This window comes from Carettochelys insculpta, chromosome 24 (assembly GCF_033958435.1).
Source record: "Carettochelys insculpta isolate YL-2023 chromosome 24, ASM3395843v1, whole genome shotgun sequence".
NCBI classification, from domain to species: Eukaryota; Metazoa; Chordata; order Testudines; family Carettochelyidae; genus Carettochelys; species Carettochelys insculpta.
The window spans coordinates 3,377,055-3,399,916 of NC_134160.1; the positions used below are offsets into that span (position 1 = coordinate 3,377,055).

The 22,862-nt window shown below is 42.2% G+C and overlaps 2 protein-coding genes across 3 annotated transcripts in view; one reads left to right on the plus strand and one right to left on the minus strand.

Moving 5' to 3' along the window:
* Positions 1 to 6,560, plus strand: part of PSMB2 (proteasome 20S subunit beta 2) — a 28,583-nt gene extending 22,023 nt beyond the window's left edge. Inside the window, exons 5-6 of the mRNA XM_074976354.1 lie at positions 1,395 to 1,444; positions 4,104 to 6,560. Coding sequence (XP_074832455.1) covers positions 1,395 to 1,444; positions 4,104 to 4,211 — 158 coding nt within the window. The 3' untranslated portion in view covers positions 4,212 to 6,560. The remainder of the gene's footprint in view (positions 1 to 1,394; positions 1,445 to 4,103) is intronic.
* An 8,604-nt stretch (positions 6,561 to 15,164) lies between these two features.
* The window catches only part of TFAP2E (transcription factor AP-2 epsilon), a 45,372-nt gene continuing 37,674 nt past the window's right edge, over positions 15,165 to 22,862 (minus strand). For both annotated transcript variants that reach the window (XM_074976161.1, XM_074976159.1), the window contains 2 exons: positions 17,852 to 17,993; positions 15,165 to 16,675 (listed from right to left, as the gene is read on the minus strand). In XM_074976161.1, the coding sequence (XP_074832262.1) occupies positions 16,387 to 16,675; positions 17,852 to 17,993 (431 nt within the window). In that variant the 3' untranslated portion in view covers positions 15,165 to 16,386. The remainder of the gene's footprint in view (positions 16,676 to 17,851; positions 17,994 to 22,862) is intronic.

Sequence of the window (22,862 nt, forward strand, 5' to 3'; positions counted from 1 at the left end):
GGTAGTTAAATCATGATGTCCAAAACTAAACAGTGAGATGGGAAGATGTCTTCAACTAGCACCTGCCTAGAAACTATGGTTCAAATACTTTTCTGCTACTGTATGTTACCTAGATTGCTGGCTATAATGTGCATACGGTATCTTCCAAAGAGTTCCTCTTCAGAGTGCAGCCTAATTTCCTGTTTGTCCATAACTTGCATCGGTTCAATTCGTAGCATACTAAAAAGACAAAAGAATAAAAGCGCACTTTTTTTCCAATACATTTATACTGTCCTTTTTTATAGATCACAGGTCAGGGGGCAGGGGGGGGAGCTTTGTTTTTGCTGCTTTGCAACCTTTTCTGATGCAGATGCTAAACAATGGTAGTAATTCTTCGCATATGTATCTTTCTATGTTTAAAAACATTCAGAGTTAGCCTGTCTGATTTTCCAGGAGACAAGTCAGCATTATTCCCTTTGTACATATGAAGATTCTCAAAACAACTGAAATGACTTGTCCACATGGGGATAAAGTTAAGCTTTTTTTTTTTTTTCCTGAGTTCCTTATACTTTTTCCACCAGAACACCTTATCTATGGGCAGCAATATTTTGTGTGCAAAGTTTAGTTTACTGAGTCATCACAGAGCCCTTCCTTTAGCAGTATTTCTCTCTGCCCCTACAATTGGTGCAGCAGGATTCTGGCTGTTCTCTTCTAATTGGAGGTTATTCCACCTGAGCAGCGGGTGTGAGGTGGGAACAAAGCATACAAACCAAGCGTACTGCAAGCTAAGCATACATCTCTGTAATTTTTTCATTACTTGTATTTCCTGGAAGCAATGCTGTGTTTCTTCTTTTCCCCACTCCTTTCAAAAGGGGACGGAAAAGAAAAATACTTACAATATGTTGTCCCAGTTTGCTGTACTCCATGAATGCTGATTTTGCCCCCTTCCTCCCGGCCCCCAATGTGTGAGAATAGCAGGGACATCACACACGTGCCTTTCCCATTATTAAAACTAATACCCAGCAGGGATCGTAGCACTAAAATCACTCCCCGCCCACTTTCACTGACTTGCAGCCGGCTGTGGACAGATGGAGCTGATTTAAAGCCGTAATAAACTCAAGAAGAGAGAGACGGCTGGACTTTTCCAAAGCCCAGTCACTGGCCATGGGAGGCAAAATTCCGTCATGCTTCCCATTGGTATAACAAATCGATTCTCAATGGCTAGTTGCAGTGCAAGTGCTTCAGTGCAGGGCATCCTCAGCACATATGGAATGTGTTTGTTGTGAACTGGGAAGGAGAGTTGTTCTGGGTTTTTTCTTGTGCTCAGCTGAAAAGTTGTTTAAATTTAATAAAAAGTTTGACTTGAGAGAGTTTGGCCTCTAACTAAAGCAATCTGTGGGTGTTTTCTCGTTCAGGTATCACACGTGAGGAGGCAGTGGAGCTCCTAAAGAAATGTCTAGAAGAGGTGAGTTGCCAGAGACTTGGGCCTGTGTGATCCTGAGAAAGGAATGTTTGTTTGCTCAGATTTGCTGGTATTTTTCCTGTTCCTCTGTCACATTTTTCCTGCCTTTGCCAGAAGGGGTAATAAATATACATTGGCCAGATGTGGAACCAGCTACTGAGGAAAAGGATTTGTGGGTACTTACATTGTCTTAGCGTGGTTCATGTCCTCAAGAATGTAAACGTTAAGCCTAATTGCTTTTTTTTTTTTTCTACTATTGCTCCTTCCATATTTAACGTAACATTGATGTAGACAGCTCTTGACTTTGTTTTCTTATGTTATTTCTGCCTAAAATGTTTTTGTCCTTCTGGTACTTATCCCTTGCTTGTGGTAAGTTTATTTTTCTATTACACATTTTTAAACTGCTTTCTCCCCTTGGTTTGTAAGTTGAATAGCCAAGTCAGATAATATCTTGACCTCATACATTGAAGCAGCTGATTTCCAACTATAGCAAAAATATCCTTTTCACACTGGAAATCTTTATAAGAACAGTACTCTGTGTCATTGTCTCTTGGAGGTTAAAGTGGTGAACTGGTTTTACTGGGGAGAAGTCTGCTGCAAAAGGTCTTACAAGCTTTTTTGTTTATGATTAAGGTTTTTGGTAGATTATTGACTTTACTGTCAACTACAGTATGTCATAGTTTGGAAAGTACTTTACTTTGTTTGGTGGGTGCTGCCCAGCCCTGTCCTGAGAGGTTGTGTTGCTCTCCACCCATTACATGTCTCTTGCATCTAGTGAGTTGAAAGGATGGTCTGGCATGATAGCTTAGTAGCTAAATAAGCACACAGTAGCTTTGCTGTTGTCATGTGCTGCTAAGCTCATAGTTCTGGTATGCAACAAAAACTCCTCTACTATGTTCAACTAAATTGCTTAACTTTGGGTGCATCAGAAATGTGCATAAATGTAGGATCCTATCTTGAATACACTTTGAGAACTGTAGGACCAGTTCTTATAGAAGTCAGCATACAAGCGTACTGCTTGTAAACTAAGAACGGGCTTGGAGAATCATTTAAAACAAAGAGTAATATATTACCAAAGTGCTACTTGAAGAAGGACCTGCTGACGTTTTACTTCCATGTCTTGTCTCTACTGCATGGTGGATTGAGTCTGTAGCAGTTGATCCATTGGCTGTGGATTTATTGCGTCCACTTAGATGCGATAAATCTGTCCGCATGTGCTCTTGCATAGACTCTGATACCTCCACCAGGGTGTGAAGAGTACCCTGGGGTTGGCAGCAGCACAGCCTCTGCTGATCTTAGTGCACAGAAGATGCTGCATTAAGTATGGCAACTTCGGCTATGCAAATAGATTAAGTCAGCAGTGGGGGTTAGTGTAGACAAGGCCTCAGTCACTGAACTCAGGAATCAAACTAGTGTTTGTGTTTAACACGGTGCCCCCAGCTATCACTACTACTAAAAAAATGAAAACCAAATATGTCACAGCTGCTCACAATATTGTTGCATCCTCAGTAATCCGTGCACCAAAATTCCAAACGTACAAATAAGCTACAAAAGAAGATATGACAGCAGGACCTCTTTACTCAGTATAGTTCATCCTGATACGAGGAACAAACAATAGCCTGCTTATTTTATATAATCAAGGCCTCTTGCTCTCAGGTAAGACAAGAAGTGGAATTATCCTCTATGTATCAAAGTGAGCTTCCGTTATGAGCTCATGAGTACAAACAGCGTCTTACCCTAAAGGTGATGTCAGCATTTGCCTAAGAAAGGGTCTAACTTTAACTCCTGTGAGGTGGTTGTAAGGCGGGGAAGTTTACACATGTCAGTACATCACAAGCAAATGAGCTCAGACCCCTCTCAAATGTTTGCCTGCTGCATCTAAGTATAATGGTAGAAAATGATTGTCATCTTCTCCACTTTCACTTGAATGAAGAATCTTGTTAGAGAATGCAGATAATTCACACTGAAATAACAAGCACTGTGGGAGAGGGAACCCATGCTGCCAGCCTCTCCTGCATGATTGATTGAAATTTATATCCCAAGCAGCGTGTACAGTGGGGACCTGTTAAATACTAAGCCCTGGCACACAGTCAAGCTAATTTTTCGACATAGTTGTTTTCTTGTTAGGTACTAGTTTAAGACAAATTCCTTTAAGATGTAGCTCGAGATAAATTTGGGCATGTCAACTTCATTCTCTTATCGAGTCTAACACATTACATCTCTAGGTGTGCAGCCTCTTTATTCAGTTCACAAGTCCTGCTTCATATTTGTTGAAAAGGAGTTTTGGGTAAATATGAAAACTCGAAGAGCAGAACAAAATATGTTTGTGTATTAAAGTTAGTCCGCTTACAAAATTGCTGCTTGTGGCTTTTTTCCACTTGAAAAATCCATGTAATTCTTTAAGGTGACTATTCAAATCCTTTCATTTCTATTTAATTTCCAAACTGACTTCCCCCAGAGAACATAGGCAAGATATCCAGAATATGAAAGGCATTTCTTAGTTTTGGTGTCTAGAGATGTCAAAGAAACAAATTAAAAGCAGGACAGAAATTGAACAGGAGAAACTTTTGCTTTTAAGACATGTAACAGTATCTCTGTCAAAGACAAGAAATGTTTTTCATTTCAGCTTTGAACAAATCTTTCCCCTCTCTCTGTTGAACAGCTTCAGAAACGCTTCATCCTGAACCTGCCTTCTTTCAGCGTCCGGTTTATTGATAAAGATGGCATCCATGAAGTGGACAACATACCCCTTCCGAAAGTGTCATCCTAATCCCTGAGATCTGTCCTGAACAGTGTTTTGGTTCATTTTTGGTTTTTTTTCTACTCCTTTGGCTTACACCATTAACGTACTGAACTTGGGGTTTTTTCTAGTCCTTTGACGTACACAATTAATGTACTGCACATGGAGACTTCAAATAAAGATTGACATTGGCTGTGTCAGTCTTATCACTTTATTCCATTAATCCCTTTCTCCCAGAGTAAATTAAGCTGTCATCACTGAGCCGATGGAATTCTGGAATTGCCAATTCATGGCTGCAAATTACAACTTCCTTGCTTGCTGTTCTGCCCTTTGATCAGTAAGTCTCTGTGCCGTCTCTGCTAGTTTGTTTTGTTGTTCCCAATCTTTGCCCTTTTAAATATTTATTGGGATACTGATTTTCCCTTTCAATAGTTAAGTATCTATCTTCCATGCTCTTAGTATGCAGTGCAGTCCAGCAAGCAGCTGGTGTAAAGTTTCACTTGTAGCTCTCCTATAAATTAAGTTAACTTTGTTTAATACAAGAACTTCTCCAGTTTTGTTTTACAGTAAAGGGTTCAACTGTCAAAATATCTTAATATCCTTCTCTTCATCTCTTAGTTTTTGTTATGTAGACCAAGTTGAAGTTGAACGAAAGGGCTTTTTGGGAAAGAGAATATGTAGGAGTAGAAAATTAATATAGGTAGAAACTAACTCAGTGGTTGGGGAAGAAATCCAGCTTCTGGAAAGTATTGTTTTGCTTTCCAGTTGGCTCTTAGCCACCCTAAATATAACAGTAGAATATTTTGGGATGAATCATGTGAATTAGGAGAGCACCACAAATCAGCATGTTCAAAAGAATGTGTGCTAAGATGCATCCATTTTTAACACTTGTTTTGAAATGGGCTTAACTACAATGTGCTCAGTAGGAAACTTAAATATTACTTGTGCCTCTCATGGATCTTCTCTGAGCTATTTCATGCTAGGTAAAAGGGGCCTTTTCCTTTCTTGAAAACAATCACTAATCTGTCTAGGGTTTAGATGGTGCTTCCATTATAATTATTCTCCACCCCCGCCCCCCCTGCTTACCTGTCATATAACCCCTTCAAATAATTGCCATGTAGTGGCTGATATCTGTTTAATCTTGGCCTGGAATTGAACTTTTTTTAAAGGCTCATACATGTGTCAAAACTTGGTTACCTGAATCTGGGACGGATGCACTTTTCCTCTTTTTCACGTTTTGTTCAGATGCTTGTTTTGGACTCTGATGATTAAATATTTGATTAGAATCTTCAGATTGTACATGTGTGAGGTACTTTTCTGATCAGGAAAAAAAAGGTGGGCATGAGAAAAATTGTTTCTGGTGGATAGTGTTTTTCACATGGTCTAGTGCCCGAGTGCAGGTACTTGATCCTTCTCACTGAAGGAACATGTGTGTTTGAACTAGGCACTCTTAGCTTGCAAAGCATTCTCGATCTCCTACAGAAGTTCCTTTGATGGACATATTTGTATTTGCAGTATTACCAAAAGGCTCCTCCTGAGACTTGAGCTTTATCGTGGGTGCTATTATACAGATGGTTTGGGTCAAGTCTGACTCTGGCAGTACTCCCATTGGCTTTAGGGACTAGGTTTTCACACTGGGGAAGGGATTCAAATAGTTCGGACTAAACAGGCAGCAAAATAATATTAAATCCCCATCTCAAATATGGAAAACTTGAGACTGGCACAAGGTCATACAGAAAATCTGTGGCAGAGCTGGGCTCCAGTCCAGTGCCTTAGCAAGGAAATAATTTTTCCTTTCCAAGCCACCCTTAGTTATATTTACTACTGACTTCTTGTCCTGTCAGACTTTGCAGGTTTGTATTTATTTATCAGCTCTTTGTTATTATAGTTGTGGCAGCAGTGACTTTTAGTTTTAAGCCAGTTCTCAGATCTGTCTGAAATAATCTTGGGCTGGACTAAATTCGGAATTTTTAAAAACGTTTCAGATTTTGTACATTGTGAAGTCTTGTTTCTTTAACAGAATTATTTTCCTCTTGGCAGGTCACATTTAACCTGATCATAGGAACCTTAACTTGGAATGTCCTGACTCTTTGGTGATTGAAATCTCACCCTTCCTGTGTTGCATTAATGTCTTTTTTAGCTTTTAGTAAGCAGTATCTCTAATTTATTTTACCACCGATCTTGAATGTTTTTGCATGTTTCCTGTTTGTTTTAGAGGATGACATTACAGATTGGCTGAGTGGTATGATGTTTTCTTCACTGCATATCAAATAGAAAAAGTGTCTCTCTATCCCCTGATTGGAAGCTCACTGTTTCAATAGACACCAAACTATGGGTGTGGTCATAGTGCTATAAAAGCCCTGTTGTGTCTTCACAAAGGATCTGTCTTGAGTTTTTTATTATTGGCACCCATCTGCATTCAGGTGATTAATAAACATAAAATAATTATTCCATTCCAAACACCCTTGGTGGAGTCAGGTTGAAGTGGAACATATGTTTTGCCTGAGGGCAGGGACCAAGCTTTGAATCCCCACTGACTGAGGGATACAAGGGGTTGCATCAAGAGCCAACAGAGCAGCAACTTCCAGGAATACATAAATATGGACTTCCATTACTCACAGAGCAATTGAACAAAGAAGCTGCAGAAATTTTTAAAATGCTCTTTAATGAGGCACCTCATCTTTCTTGAGCATCTTACTTTTATATTTTATAAGAACTCTTATTTTGAGTGAGAGTCATACTTGTGGATATTTTTCCTACAGTGATGTAGCATTTAATAAGTCATTGCCACCTAACTGAAAGCCAGCCCTAATGTTTAATTCCTAGAAGCAAGCCTTTTCCTACCTCTCATTGAACAAACCCTGTGTTCGTGTCCCGAGGAGAATTGCACCATGTACATACAAGCAGCTGCTTTTTCCTACCCTTACTTCCAGTTTCCATATGTATGACTTGATTTAAAAAAACAAATTTAAATTTGTCCTTTCGTTATAAAAACATGAGCATCCCAGGGTCTGTTTAAAGACATGCTGGTTTGTTCTTAGATTCATATGAATGCTGCAGCTGTAAAGCTCTTGATGGTCTTAGTGAATTTCCAGTTGCAAATGGATCGGTAATGCTTTGAAATAGGGTGGATGGAAGGCAAATATTTCTCACTCCAGTTGTTTGCTGAAAGGGAGGGGAACAGAGGGAGAAAATCTTTTGCATGTAGGTACTGTGCATCAACTATAGGTCCAAAGCCCTTGAATCTTCATTTATAAAAAAAAATCCTAGATACTAAACTTTAGAAATCCTGTAGTGAGATCTGGATATAACCTCACAGCTCTAATTTTCATCAGTTCTATTTTTGAAGGCATTAAACTACTACAGAATAAAATGCTTTCCATTTTAAAAAATAAAAACTTGAGGTAAAGAAAATTATAATGCTGTGACCCCAGTTAAAGTATTTCTAAGTTATTGCGACATCTACATTGAGCTGTTTGCTTTGCTTTGGCTAGTAATCCTGACCATATGTTTTATTGCCAAAGCCTCAGGGCCTAAAGAGTTAACAAGGCACTCTTCTCATTTTAGATTTCCTGTTTAAAGATGGTCTTTTCCTGAGGACTGGATGTATGTAACAGATCAGTGCACCAGCTCATCTCTTTGTGGGCCTAGAGTATGCCTTAAGATCAGTTTACAAGGGAACAGAGTCTGTGCCTGAGGCCATGTCTACACTGAGTGCTTGGGATATGTATACAGATATACTATACCCTCCTCATGTGAATACGGATTATATTGCCAAAACTGCTTTTGGTGCTATATAGCTCATTTCACTTAAAGAGATGGGAATAAACTGCATTTGCAAAAGTGTAGATTTGCCAGTATAAGAGGCTACTGCTACCTCAGCTATGGGAGTCAGAGATTACATCGCTGACCCACATAGCTAGGCTGGCAGAAGTTTATAGTGTAAACATGGCCTGAGGACCATGCCTCGAAAAATCACGGGGAGCTTTCCTTGGGCACTAGACATGTACATGTGGGATGGGGTATCATAGCTGCCGAGTGTCCAGTGAACAAAGAGAACATCTTAGGATAAGTGATGCAGAAGATTCTTACCTAAGTGAGATTAGGGTAAATTAATGTAGCTAGTTGTCATCAATCGTTAAAGATATGTAGCTGCCTTGTCTTCTGTGCCCAGCCATCAAGCTGATTACTGATCCTGAGCCTAGGGTACCACGAAAGACATCACTGAGTCATTTATTGCAAATTTCTGTATGGCCTCTCCTATATCGAGTGTTCATTAGATACAGTGGTTTCACAGCTCTAACACTTAAGCCTGCAGGTAGTGATATCTGTTGGTTCTTAGCTGCACATTAAGAATGGAAAAGTGTCTGCTGTCAACAGGTGCATATACAATAGAACCTCAGTTAGAAACACCTGAGGAATGGAGGTTGTTTGTAACTGAAATATTTGTAACTCTGAACAAAATATTGTGGCTGGCCTTTTAAAAGGTTACAGCTAAACACTGACTTAATACAGCTTTGAATTTTCACTATGCAGAAGAAAAATGCTGTATTAGCTATCTCAATTTAAATGAAGCAAGCACAGAAACTGTTTCCCGGTCTTTTCAATTGTCAAACTTTCCCATTATTTATTAGTAGTTTACATTTTACACCCTCAGAACTTTTTTTTTCTGGTGGAATGCACGGGAATATAGTTCCAGCACCTTCTCCCGCCTCCCACCCCATGGCCTGGCATCCTGTGGCTGGTGCTGCTGGCAGGACTTGAGTTCCAGTACTTTTATCCTAGAAATAAAGCACTGAACACCAGGCAGCGCCATATTGCTTTTCTATCCCTGTTGCCACCTGATTGCATACTTCCAAATGATAGGTGTGTGTATGGTTGGCTGGTCAACTTGTATCTCTAGTATTTATAACTGAGGTTGTACTGTATACAAGTCAGCTGGCATGCATAAGGGAATCTGGAGCAATCTGATCAAAGTTCCAGAGAATTTGGGAAGAATTGTAAGGAAGTGATTTTGGTGTCAGTCCTCATGAAGGGAAAATTGTGATCCTGGTAATTACTGTTCAACTTCCGTCCCCAGTAAAACAGTGGGATGTATAGGGAAAGATCCCAAAATGTGGGATAGGTAATGAAACCATCAGAAGTATGCTTCAGATAGTTAGAAAACAAGGGTGAAGAATGGAAATTGTGTCTCCCAGATGCACACAGCTAGGTTTGCTCAGTTTCTTGAAAACAAAATGAAGACTGCTTTCTGTCAAGGTTTAACAGAAGGCATTGCAGTGTGCTGCTAGGTAGGACCTGGAGTTAGGGCTGGTGTGGTCTGTTGCTTGTTTTGCCACAGATTCTGACTTAGGGCAAGATACTCCTGCTCTCTGTGCATCCGTTTCCTTAGTTGCAACATGGAGATAAAACTCCTCTTATTGTAAAATGTTTTCAGATGTAAGGAGTGAGAAGTGCTACATCAGTAGGAAGTCATATTATTATTACATGTGATATCTGGTGTGTGGCTGGGGAGTACATTTCAATATAGTTGCTTAAAATAAGTATAATATTTCAAAATGTCATCCTTAATTCCCTTGTTCACAAGGTTTTGACTGTATACTGAGGTTCCAAGTGTCCTTATCAGTCCATGCAATCAAGAGTAACTAAGCTCAGGAAATTCACATCTGAGCACCAGTCAAGCTACACTGAGGGTTAGTCCCTTCCGCAGACTTGTTTTTTCTTCAAGTAGAAAAGGTGAGTGATAAAATGAAAAAACTCCTATTCCTTTCTCCACACTGTTCTCCTGACTAGTTTTGGTTTTGAACCGCTGCATCCCAATGACCGTGTGTGGACTGTGTTAACAATTAAAATAGTCAGTCATCTTGAAAATGTAAAGTGACGTTTTTAGGGTTTTGGTTCCGTGCTAATGTGCTATTAGGTAGTTATCCAATAAGCTTATTCATGTTGCCTAACTCAAGACAGCTGTGGAAGGAGTATAGAAAACCGTTTCTGTTTAAGGAGAGCAAGGGGAGGGACTGGTTTGGAAGGCTCCAATTTGGAATGTTTAGTAGGTGCTTTTCGTTCAGTAAAGTATTAGACAATTAAAGATTAATATCAATTTAAAAAAAAATTAGTTTGTGCTAAAGCTATTTCAGTATAGTGGCGGAACTAACATACACCTTTCGTCTGAGTACCCCAAAATGTGGTGGGAGCTTGGCCTGACTCTTAATTATAATGGGGTGATCCGGACATACTAACTATTACAATTTTGGGTCTGTATATGATTTTTCAGTCCTCCCTGAGATGACCTGGTGGGACTGGATGATGAAGGAACTCCTGTTTGTATCTGGATGGAGTCTGTAGTGTGTTCATTTGCTTGGGCCCCCTATCTTCCTCTTTTCCCTCTTTTGCAGCTGGTTAAACATCTGAGATCTCCAAAAAATTTGTAGTTTAAAAGACTCATTTGGCCATTGCCAAACTGTTCTTGTCCTAATGGTCTCTCTGATCAGCTGTAGTTTGATCAGCTACAGGTTGAACCTCTTGTCCGGCACCCTCAGGACCTAAGCACCGCTGGACGAGAGAATTTGCCAGGCCACAGGAAGTCAATATTGTCTAGCACTTTACCAACACTTCCACTGCTTACTGGGCTCTGAGAAGACATTTAGGGGTAAATTAGAGCTAAAAAACAGCACAGAACACAGAGACGGGACTGGTGGCTGTGAACAAAGTTTATAGAACCCGGGAAACTTGGCCACACCCATAATAAGTGGTCATCTGGCCAACTAAAATCATGCCAGATTATGGATGTTTCTTGGCAAGAGAGTTCTGGATAAGTAAAGGATACACAGGGATACATTTTGCAGACTGGGGCATTTCGATAAAGGAAGAAGGTTACGTGGAGCATGTATTCTTGGAAACAGCATAGGCACAGTCCTCCTGGAATGAGCGACTTTTTAAAAATAAATAAATAAATAAATAATTCCTTTGGTTAGGGATCAGCAATGAATTGAAACATTCTATCTTAGCAGGAAATAGAGCTCCATTGTGAAATGCAGATAATCCTTCCTTTGATTATTTATACTGCAAGTTTTCCAGGGCAGGGACTGTCTCCTATTGTGTACTTGTACAGCACCTAGCACAATGGGGCATCCGTCTCTGTTGGGATCTTTAGGTACTACTGGGACATAAATAATTATCACTAGAAATAATTTCTTGTGCTGAAAAATTGCATTTGAAATATTTTCACTAAGCTAGCAATATTTTCAAAGAAGAAATGCTCCTTTTTTTGTTTATATAATGTGTATTTGTGTGTATACATTAGATACTTTCTGCATGTTCAGCTGTAAACGTATGCAATTAAATAAAAAGAGCAAAGTCATCTGAGGATGATCTAACCTGGTGCCCAGGAAATACAGCAATGACTTCTGTTTGCAGTTCCACTTAGCTTTCAGAATTAATAAAGGCCTCCAAGATTTCTACTGGCAGCTCTTTTTGTTAAGCAGCCTGGCACCATGTGAAAATAGGAAGGTACAGCCAATAATGCCCTGGACATCTCAAAAAAATGATTGTGTGATACTCCACATAAAACTTCTCTTTAAAGTGGGTAGCAGGATGTGGCATGAACCAGGGCTAGCTAGCTCCCTCACCATTGCTACTCAATTTTGAATGACTTATAGGACCACAATTGTGTTTTCTTAGTCACCATAGAGAATCTGCTCCCCTCATTGTACTCTTGCTAGCCCTAGAAACAGTCACGTTACCCCTTGAGAGTGAACTGGGTCCTCGTCCTTCTTGGCCAACATCAAGTTGTGAGCTGAGTTCTGGCTGCAGAATTTTTTTTCTTTTTGTCTTCATTACTATGATACCTGATTAAATTACTTCATTTTGGTTTTGCTGTATATGTTGTTGTTTGGTAATTTTTTTTCCAAAGAAAATTTTTATAGGTGTTCCACATAAAAATATTATTTAATAGTCTCAAAAAGTTTATGAAACATTGCCTTAGACCATATGTTTGAGAAAGAACAGTTTAAATAAACTTGAAATGGGCAACACAACTGGCTGAGGTCTGTCTAATGTGCATGAATAATGACCCAGAGCACCAATGTTAGCAGTATTCCCTGTAAGATAGGCACTTGAGCGGCCGCTCAGGAGAAATCCAAATGTTACCCAGCTGATTAGCAGTGTTCCCAATTAGGTTTTGTGTTCCTATTGGCGGCGCGCATAAAAAAAAATATTCTGCACCTGCAGGGGAAAAAATTGCACCATGATGGAAAAAATTAGCTGGAACGTTGCATGTCAGCTGACATTGTAGGCATGCAGAAACTTGGCAGAGCAGCCATGCTCTCCATTTGCAGAATATGGGTCACTAGAGATCTGAGTCATGTCAAGAAAATGCTGCCTCTTGAAGATTCCCTATGCTGTGCAGTAGAGGATTGGTCCTCAAGGGTTCTTGTAAGATGGTCACAAGATCAGAACACATTCGAGAGCATACTCTAGTTGTTACCTGTTTGATTTGGAGCAGTTCTTTAATCTCCACTGATCCCAGCCCTCCCATCAACAGGGAAGGGACCATTACCTGCATTCAAATAGGTCTTTTTATATGACATATGCTATGCCCTCTGCTGCTAAAAAGGTCATTTTTAGGGGCTATTCAAGGATATGGCTTCAGGTTACTGCTTTCCAAGAAAGCTCAGGCAGAAATATCTCCTAAAGGCATCAGAATAAATATGCTAAAGCTGAGTATTACCAAAAGGAGCTATCAGCTTCATTGAACACATCGATTCCGGTTGGATGTTTATGTACCACTAAGTGGCTCACTGGCTCTTTCAGTGCTCAAGATCGTCAGTTCAAATGTGGGAGATGCCCTGGAATTGGAGAATAAAGTCTAGGGGTTGGTTTAAAGACTTATTCTCACATATGGCACCAAGAGTCCCTGGTGGACCAAGTGTTAATTACTGTGTCATGTAGGAAGTCAAACTAGATTATGATAATGGTCTGTCCTGGCCTTAAAATCTATAAAGTCAACCTAAACTTCCCCTAAAGAGTCCTGTAGTAATAAGATGAATCCTTCAGGTTTGGTTCTCCCAAAATCTGGCCCAGCAACAAATAAAATAAGGGTGGGATCCCGTGTAGAACACTGTGCTGTCTAGGTCACTTCCTTCAGTTACTTTTCTCGAGTGTATTGCTTATATCTGAGGATTTTGTTACACTGCAAAGAGATTTTGGTCCTGCAATTTCACTACATGGATTTCAAGGTGATTCCCTATTCTTTTTTTTTTTTTTTTTTAAATCACCATGTTGGATTCAAATCCCATTGAAGTCTGCTGCAAGATTCCCATTGATTATTGACCATCTGACTCCTTTATGCTCTCTGTTAAATTGTAACTTTCAAGGTGCTCTCACAAATGAAAAAAAACACACCAGGCAGAAGTCAGCAACTTGCAGAAGTCAATTTACTGTGTTGGGTTCCTGCAGAGAAAGATTAATATCCTGTCATTTTAATGTAGCCTATTACAGTGACTTACTCTCTGTTCAACACCATGCAGAATAGCAGTACTTAACTATCGCCTTTTCTTAATGATGACCTACAGAGTGGCAGTTCACTGTTAACCATAGTTTACCCCTGGGATGTCTAAGTATTAGGAAACTTAGAGTCCTCATCTATATGTTACTCTTGCTTTTCAGGTCAGAGGCTGTCTTGAGGTTTCCCTAGATTTGGTGCTTGTACAAAATTAATTCAGACAAGGTTTTAGATTGAAATTCCAAAGAGTCCTACAACTGGTGGAAACAATCAGCTTGAATCTAGTTTGAAATACACTTTGCCAACAGTAATGTCACATTTTCCCTTGATGATATTGTGACGGGGTTCTGGGGTCCCCCAAGCTCTGCACCCTGTCCGCAGGCAGGAAAGTCTCTCACTCAGCAGGAGAACAGTGGGTTTATCAGCCGACAGGACACAGCATCGTACAGAGGAGTCAGTACAGCAGGCAGAGACAGCCAGTCCCATCCATGTTGGGGAGGGGAGGCCCCGAGGGGCCCCCAGAGCTGGGGCCTTGCCCCCTTCTTTGTCTCTCTCTCCCTCAGCCCAGACTAACTGCTTCCAACTCCCAGTTCCAATTCAAACCCCTCAGACTCCACCTCCTCCTTTGTCTGCAGTACAAAGGTGTTACCTGGTTGTCAGGGTTACCCTCAGCAGGAGCTCCACACCCTCTGTGAGCCACACACACACACACAGGTATCCCCCACTCCATCACAGATATATTGCACCAGCCTGGGAAATTATACAAGGGGGGCTCTGGTCTGTGGAAAGAACCCTCATAGCTGTCCAGTATGGGAAGGTAGAGAAAATAACGGTCCTGGCCAGTGTTCCCTGTAAGCTTGGGGCTGCCCAACATTCAACTATTAGAAGGAACAGGGCAGAAATCCTACTTCCAGGAACTCTCAACTCATTTCTACAGGTTAAACCTCTCTAATCTGGTACCGGACGACAGAATTTCCCACACCATGGAAGGTTGATATTGTCTAGCAGCAGTACCAACACAGTGCTTTCTGGGGCTACTGAGGTGCCAGTACTGAGTACGGGCAGGTATTGGCACAACGAAAGCACTGCCCATACTTCCACTGCTTACTGATCTTTCAGAAGACATTTAGGGGTAAATTAGAGCTAAATGACAGCACAGAAACCTGAGAGCCAGAACTGGTGGCTGGAAACAAACTTTATGGGCCTACAGGAAATTTGGCCATGCCCATGATAAGTGGTCATCGAGCTAACTAAAATCATGCCAGATTATGGATGTTGCTGGATGAGAGAGGTCCAGATTAGAGAGGTTCAACCTGTATTAATCCAAAATTTATTTCAGTCAAATGTCAGCTACACAAACCAAACATTAGGTGTTGGGGGGCACTCCCCCACCCATGCGTTCATAGAACTTTTCCTGTTGGCATCCATGCAAACAGGAAGATCCAAGTGCCACAGAGACCACAGAGGTGATTTCTTCCAGTAAAAAGAGGTTTATTAAGATAATGAGAATGACACTGTGGTGTGGTGTGGTGTACATTGATTGCAGCTTTAAGAGAAACAACAGCAAGTACAAAACCCTGCAGAACGTCTATAGTCATTATCACAGCCTGTTGTCCATGCTACAGTTTTGTGACTCCGAAACTTCATTCCCATTTCTAATGGCAGAAAATCCAGAGACTTTCCTCTTTCAAAACAAAACAAAATAAAGAAAATCCCAACTCAATTAGATATAAATAACTTGCACTGGACATTTTAAAACTTTCAGATTTAATTACACATAAATAAATATGTACAGATTTAGAACAGTTCAGTCAATTTGGCCTGGTTCAAGTTCTCATTGTGCTTTTTTAATTATTATTATTAATTTTAGAAACCTGTATGCTATCATTTGTAGGTAGTGGAGTTTTATGTAGTTCCAGGTGTAACTTAACCTGTCCGACCTCCTTGGTTTGAACAACATTCCAGAAGGTCCTCATTGACCAATTCCCATCTTGGAAAGAAGTCTTGAGTGTAAGATTGTTCTCCTGACTTGGCTCAGGGTTCCATAGGCCCTGCAGAAAATCCATAGTGGATATCAGTTTGTTGCAAACTGTAAACAAAGTCTTGAAACTACTTGAAAATCAAGGCAGCAAGGCTGGTGATTTTCCTCTTGTCTGGGACGTTGGACTGCTGTATAGGTGGGATTGTTGGAAGATTCCCTGTCTGCCTGTCGAAGGCAGGTTATACATCCAGATCTGGCCAGCCAAGACAAAAAAAAAAAAAAATCCCCATCTGACTTCCTTCTGCCTCTGTTTCAAAAACACCTTGAGTTGTTGAGGCCTGTCCTCTATTCTATTTTTCAGTTCTTCAGTTTCAACAGACTCCTGGAACGCTTCAGTATTTCATTGTGGGTTAAAAAACAAAATAAAATAAAATTGCACATAACTTGGCTTCCTGCATCCACAATTAAAATAAACAAAAGTCATTGACCTGTCTTACTCTCTCTTGAGCTCAGTAATATCCACTAAAGTTTTTTTCTTCTTCTTAAATTCTTTAAATCTGCTTGTTTGTTTGTTTTAAGAGTTGCATCCCAAGTTCAGACACTTGTAGTTCAGGAAGCATGTGGTACTGGTTTTTTTTTTGTCCCAACACCAATAAGATCAGACTTCCTGTTGTGACCCGTGAAGAGCTCCATCCATTCGGAAAGGGTAGGGAGACGGCATGTTATTTCCGATGCTTCACTTCTTTCTCTGATGCTTTGGAGTCTCCAGCCGCATGCCCGTTCCCTGTGCTGTTCATGAACATTTTATCCAACCCCTTGAGGGACTCCACCAGGTAGTTCTGGAAAGCTGTGAGTGCTGCACAGATGGCTGGGCCGCCAAAGCCGTGGGTTATCAGGCTGAAATGAGTCAAGCAGCTCTGGACACCTGGTTCTAAGATGAGAGAGGGGCGACTGTTTCCAAGTGGGGAACGATCCTGGGCCATCAAGTCTGCAAACTCTTTACAAATTTGCCTATAAGAGAAAGGAAGCCATTACATTTGTAAAAGGTCTGGAAACTTATGGTTCTAAATTTCTGTTTGGCAGTTCCTTTGTGTGCTCTGTTTCTGTAACTCATTAAGTCTTTTATCCTTGGGGGAGACTGAGCCAAGTGACTCTGGGGCCTTGTCTATGCTTACCTGCGCCCTTGATCTACTTCAGCTACGCAAATATTATAGTTGAATTTGACATACCTACCATGGTGTCCTGCATGTGATAGGCTGGCAGAGGCTACTCTCCCATCGACACTTGCTACTCTTCTTGTCTTGGTGGAGTACTGGTGTCGACAGGAGTAAGGTTGGACATCGATTTATCACATCTGCAGTAGATGTAATAAATTGATGGCCAGTGCATCAATCACTGCCATGTCAATCCTCTACACAGTGCAATCAAGGCCCTAGTGTCTTCCTTCCAGTCTGAATCCAGCCCTGAACTGTTAGGGATTCCAGGTCATCTCCATTGGCTAGCTCTTTGCTAGCCTAGGTGAGATGAGTTTTTTGGGTCTCTAATTTGGTTCCCTGTACATCATTATGAAGCCCCAGGAAGAATAATGTTTGCTCAGGTATCACTGTGGGCAAGATTTGAAGGCAATGGATTTGCCAGGGCATTAGGTAGGGCATAATTTAGCATGTAAAATCTTTATGATTGGGGATGCTGTTCAAGAAGGAAAGTCAGATCCCATATTGCATTTTCAGGCCTGGCACTAAACAATGTGAATTGATCTGAAAGTCTCTGAGGCCCAAGAAACAGGACACTCTGTGAAGCTATTTTTAAGGAGCCACTATTCAATGTAGAACCCCCCTACAAAACAGTTCACTTAAAACCTCAGTTACAACCCAACAGGAAAAGAAGAGGGGAGTGTTGTGTGAAATGGGGTGATCTTTATCACTCCTGATGCCTTATGCTATGAAAGGCAAACATAAGCCAAGTGCGAGCCATGTCAAAGCCCACGCCTTTTGAATGCTTACATTCGGCCTTCGGATGTGAGTGCATGAGGCCTTATGCTGCTGTGTAGCCTTTGGCTAGGAACGTGTGCAGCTCATTACCATGTGTGTCCTTCTTGTGACACTATAAGCTCCTGGGGTCAGGGTGTGCCTTGCTGTGATGTGTAGATACAGCGTGTGGCACAGGGAGCCCAGGACGCACACTCACTTGGTAGCCAGAAGCATGTTTTTCCGGGTGTGGAGCTCGCTGGGATCAGAGTGCTGACGGCACAGGTATTCCGCTGCTGCCTTGGCTGGGAATTCTGTTTCACACACGTAGCCGAAATCCCGGGCGAGGTGAACCGCTTCACCTAGAAGGAGAAGTTAATGAGCCAGGGCCGTACTTGTGTAACAACACGGGAACTTTTTCTGCAGCAGTTTCTGCATGTTGATTGGGATGCCTTGCTCATTTCGGCTGGGGCTGGGCACCCTCTTTCGTGGATCTCTGGCTACAGATTGGTCTCACATTCTGGAGTAGCTGTATCACAGAATAGCTAGCCCCTGTTTAGAGGTAGGTTCAGCTCTCCTGTGCCTGGACAAATGCTGCCATTTGGCCAGTTACGAGAGCTGGTCACCACTGGGGCTCTTAAAGGACCAGGGAGGGTGTCAGAGACAGAAGAGAGATCCAATCCTTTGGAAGAGAGCTGGTGAATCACAGCTGTCTGAGTGGGGTAAGAGACAAGTGAGAGCTGCTGAAATCTGTTGGACCTGGGAAGAAGCTTCAGGCAAAAGAGCAACAAAAGAGGTTTGATGGCTGGTGTCCCCACTGGGAAGTCAGAAGTGGAGGCTGAATGCAGGAGGACCAGGGGAGGGAGGTGCTGACTAGCTCTAAGCCAGAGAGTCAGAAACCAGGGCCAGAAAGAAGCTTCCTTGCTGATACCTCCAGGCTAGGAACCTCCAGAGGAACCATGGGGAGTGGAAGGTGGTGAGGGTGATTTCTCCCACTGGAGAGGTGAGGGGAGTTCTGCTGGGAAGAAAGTTTCTCCCTGGGTGTGGAAGGGCTAGGCTGGCTGTCATGGTACAAGAACAGGACAGGCCTGGTCTGGAGAGCTGGGGCATGAGGATGAATGCTGGGGTGCCGCGGTGTGCACCATTTTGGATTATGCTGGGGAAGGTCTAGACCAAGGTTGTGGTGGGACTTTATTATGCTTTACGTACACAGGACTTCTGCAATAAATGGAACCAACAAGGGCTATATTTATACTTGGGAAGATGCTTTGGACTCTCTGAGGATTCTCCAGGAGGGAAACAGAGGCAGACAGATGTGTCTTGTTGTGCCTGCCACAAGAGAGAACTTCCAACATTGCTGTATTATGTCATGCGCCCACCAATACCAATGGGAGTTTCTCAGACTCTAATATGGGAGAATCATACCCCAGGAGTCCAGACTGAGAGTCCCAAGCTGTGCCTCCCTGCCTCCCACCTTCTTTTGGTGGCTGATAAAATAATGTAACAAAGTCAACGGGGCTGAAGTTTCATCTGGGTGGAATTTGGCCCATCATGCTGTGTTCTTGTAGGAGGAAGAGGAACAGAGACATCTTTGTTCCTACACCCTCCCTCATCCTCTCTCTCATTCTCTCACTTATATTCTCCTGTCTTTTCCGACTGGCTCTCCTTTCTCAGCATCAGAGTATGAGCCCGTGGCGTTTGGCAAATGTGCTGCCTTACCAGTCTATCAAAGGGGGGACACACCCTACCATGGTGATTACTCCAGAACAAGGGAAGCGGGAGAGAAGCGGGAAGAACAGAAGGGAGATTGGTTCTTGTTTGTATCCGTCCTCATGGGCCAGAAAGCCTAAGGGGAGACTGCTCAGCCTGGGTATCCATCATTCCACAGAACTGCCCTCTCATTGATGAAATTGATCCATCTTCAGGCATCCCCATGGAAATAATCAGAGCTGATGGCAATTGATCATGCCCAAACCCCCGGTTAGGCAGACAGAGCTAATTTGACTTGCCCCCTGCTGTTCAGCTGTATTAGGCCATCCATCCTAATAGCATTAACCTAGTTCCCATCACTGCCACCTCGGCTTTGAGAGGCGTGTACTTGAAGCATATTTTGGCCAGCATGTCTGTGCTTCCTGTACAAAGCAACTCAATTCCCTTTCACTCCTGGTGGCCATAAATAAATAATGAAAGACTAGAAAATTAGAGTTGGGGCAATTTTGCATGGGCAGGCGTATGCACCTGTGCACAATAGCAAATGAAAATAGATCCACTTCAGTAGAACAGGGAAATGAGGGGTTAAAAGAGGGGTTAAAGCAAGGGCCTGGGAGTTGGAATGCCTTGGCTCTGTCCTTGGTGCATGATGGATGCGCTACTGGCTAAGGCTACATTTACACTACAGCCTGGATCCACACATTGAGATCGATACACTGGCAGTTAATTTAGCGGGTCTGCTTAAGACCTGCCAAATTGACCGCAGATCACTCTCCTGTTGATCCTGTTACTCTACCCTAAACAAGAAGAGAAAAGGAAGTTGATGGGAGAGTTTCTCCCTTTGACCTCCTGCCTGGTGCAGGCAGGGCCCATAGTAACCTGATTCATGATACGTTGAATCCGAAGGGCACCTGGCAGGGATGGCCATGGAGGAGAGTTGTCAAGTGATTTTAACAAGTAGTGCCTTAATTCAGCCAACTTTTCAGCACATGGGATTCCCTGAGCGTGTGAGCAGTCCTGTTAAAGCCTTTGGGACAGAAGTTTGAGTTAGCCGTGTTCTTTTCACACCTTTGTTGGTGTGTTTGAGAGTGGTTTGGTAGATGGACTGTAACCTGGCATCTTGTGTGGGACTAAGGCCAAACTCATCCCTGGGGTAACCCCAGTGGAACCTCCACTCCTTCATGCCAGTCAAGCCTCTACACAGCCTAAAATCTCATGGAAGGAGCCAAACGCAAATTTCTATACCTACCTATTTGCCTGTGTGACTTTCTTAGCTATTTCTAACTTGTCTATCATTACAGTGTCTAAGTGCTGAATACTGTCACTGATAATTTGCATAGTGTATTCCTGGAGGACCTCGTGACAGATTCTGCTCTTTCCTTCACCTCGGTTCTAGCTTTGCTTCCCTTTTACAAGAAGCGGGTGAGACTGGCCCATGAGAATCAAAAGAGACAAATCATAGACCCCAAACTGGCTGACCTGTCTGCGGAAGAAGCAATGCGTGAGTTCTAACTGAAGCAAAGCTCTGGAAGCAAGCAGACGGTCCACTCAGCACTGGAGACATCCCTCCAGCGGAGCCTTCTGTGTCTAATGTTCTCCTCTTTTCCTCTTTTAGGTGCTGTTTTTCATTCCCCTGTCTCATTTACCCATGGACACTAATTCCCCCTCCATCTATATTTATGAACAGCTGTGCATCAATATAAAAACATAATTAATGCTCAAAACCAGCCAGTAATAAATAAATAAATGAATAGCACAGAGGCTGGAGAGGCAGAAGGGAGAAAATGGATTAAAAGAAGACAGCAAACGTCCAAGAAAAAAAGAGGCCTGGGGCATAGCAGGGCCACATAGTTTTCATCTGCTGAAATATGGCAAAGCAGAAGCACCTTCCCCACCCCCATGAAACATCCTCCAACACCAGCACACTGAGTTGCGGCAGGAAATCATATCCATCAAGCACACATGGCACTATTCTATTTACTACAAGCGGGTGAGCAGTAACCAAAAAGTCAACAGCCTCGTGAAATCAAATGTATATTTCTTCCTTTCTTTCATTCTTTTCTTTGTAATGGAAATCAGCCTGTCACTCAGTACACACCAACTGCCCTTGGTAACAACCTCCGCCTAATGAAGCGGGTCATTTAATTTGCCGGCAACAATGGAGACGATTTTCTGTTCAAAAACTTCAGGCAGCTGCCTCTGAGACGCTGGATGCAAAAACAATGGATTTTGAAGCTGGAAGGGAGTTGGAGCTGCTTTTGCATTTGTCTCTTCCTTATATCCTTTGGTCCATAGATGTGATAGTGATCTCATCATTTCCATAGTGTGAAGGTTGGGAGAAGAACTACTGAACGTTCGGCTTTCAGCAAGGGGACCTCGTGCTTGAAGGGCAATTCATATGTCAACTTATGGAGGCCCTGCATCATGTGTTTCCTGTGGCCTTACTCACCAGCCACCACCTTGCTCACAGAGTAGGCCTACAGATGAGCTCCTTCAAGGCTGTGCTTCTCCCACTGCTTCTCTTTTGGGAACTGAACCCTGCTCCCCCACACACCAGTGCTACTAAGACAACCTCAAGCATATTTTTAAGGTGAGTACAGAGTATCATGGATCCAGACATGGAGACATCTAGCATTGCAAGTGCATTTGAACTATCTAAAAGGCAAGATATGGCAACATATGGAGAGCTACACAAGTCTGAGTCTCAACAAAACAGGTCTGTGTGGGCCAAGGACAGAACATTTTCAGTTGTGCAGTAAGTGCACAATGGAAATGTTGGTGACCGTTCAGGATCATTTCTTAATGAGTTGGCTTTGGCCATGTTCATGCTCATTTTGTATTTGCTCTCTGTGACTTTTCGTGTAGCTAAGTTTTAGTTGTAGTAACTCACAAAAGTGAATTTTAAGTTTGCAAAGTCCTTAGTAGCACATTTCAAATTCATGGCAATCAAGAATCAAAATTCTTGATTAGAAGAGTGAAGCTCATATAGTGAGGGAGCAGAAAGAATAACATGTGACTTAGGTGGACCAGTCCTAGCTAAGCAACACAGGTTGGCACTCGGACTTCAGAGGCTATGGGTACACTGAGATTTCTATTTTGGGGTACATTTGTATCTGGAAATAGAAGCTCCACGGCCAAACACAGCTCTCGAAATAGCAAGGCTATTTCAAGCGTGGTATTTCATTCCCACTTCCTTTCATTGTGAGAAGGATTGTGGGAAGTTCAAAATAGGCACTTCAAACTTCGGTGCAGTGTAGCCAGCACAGGGTTTGAAATAGGTTACCTTGAAATAATTTACATAATTTGTGCAACACAAATTTAAGTTATTTCGAGACAGGGCTACAGTGTAGTCCTTGCCAGTGGTTCTGAATTCTAGCTCCTGTGATGTTCTGAAGGACCCCAGAGACATTGGCTGCCACATGTAAGCATGCAACATTTGGTCAGACAGGTATGCAGTTACAGAGTCTCATTCTGATTCTGAGTACTTTCGCCAAACTGTTCTCTGTTAGCCCAGCAGAAAC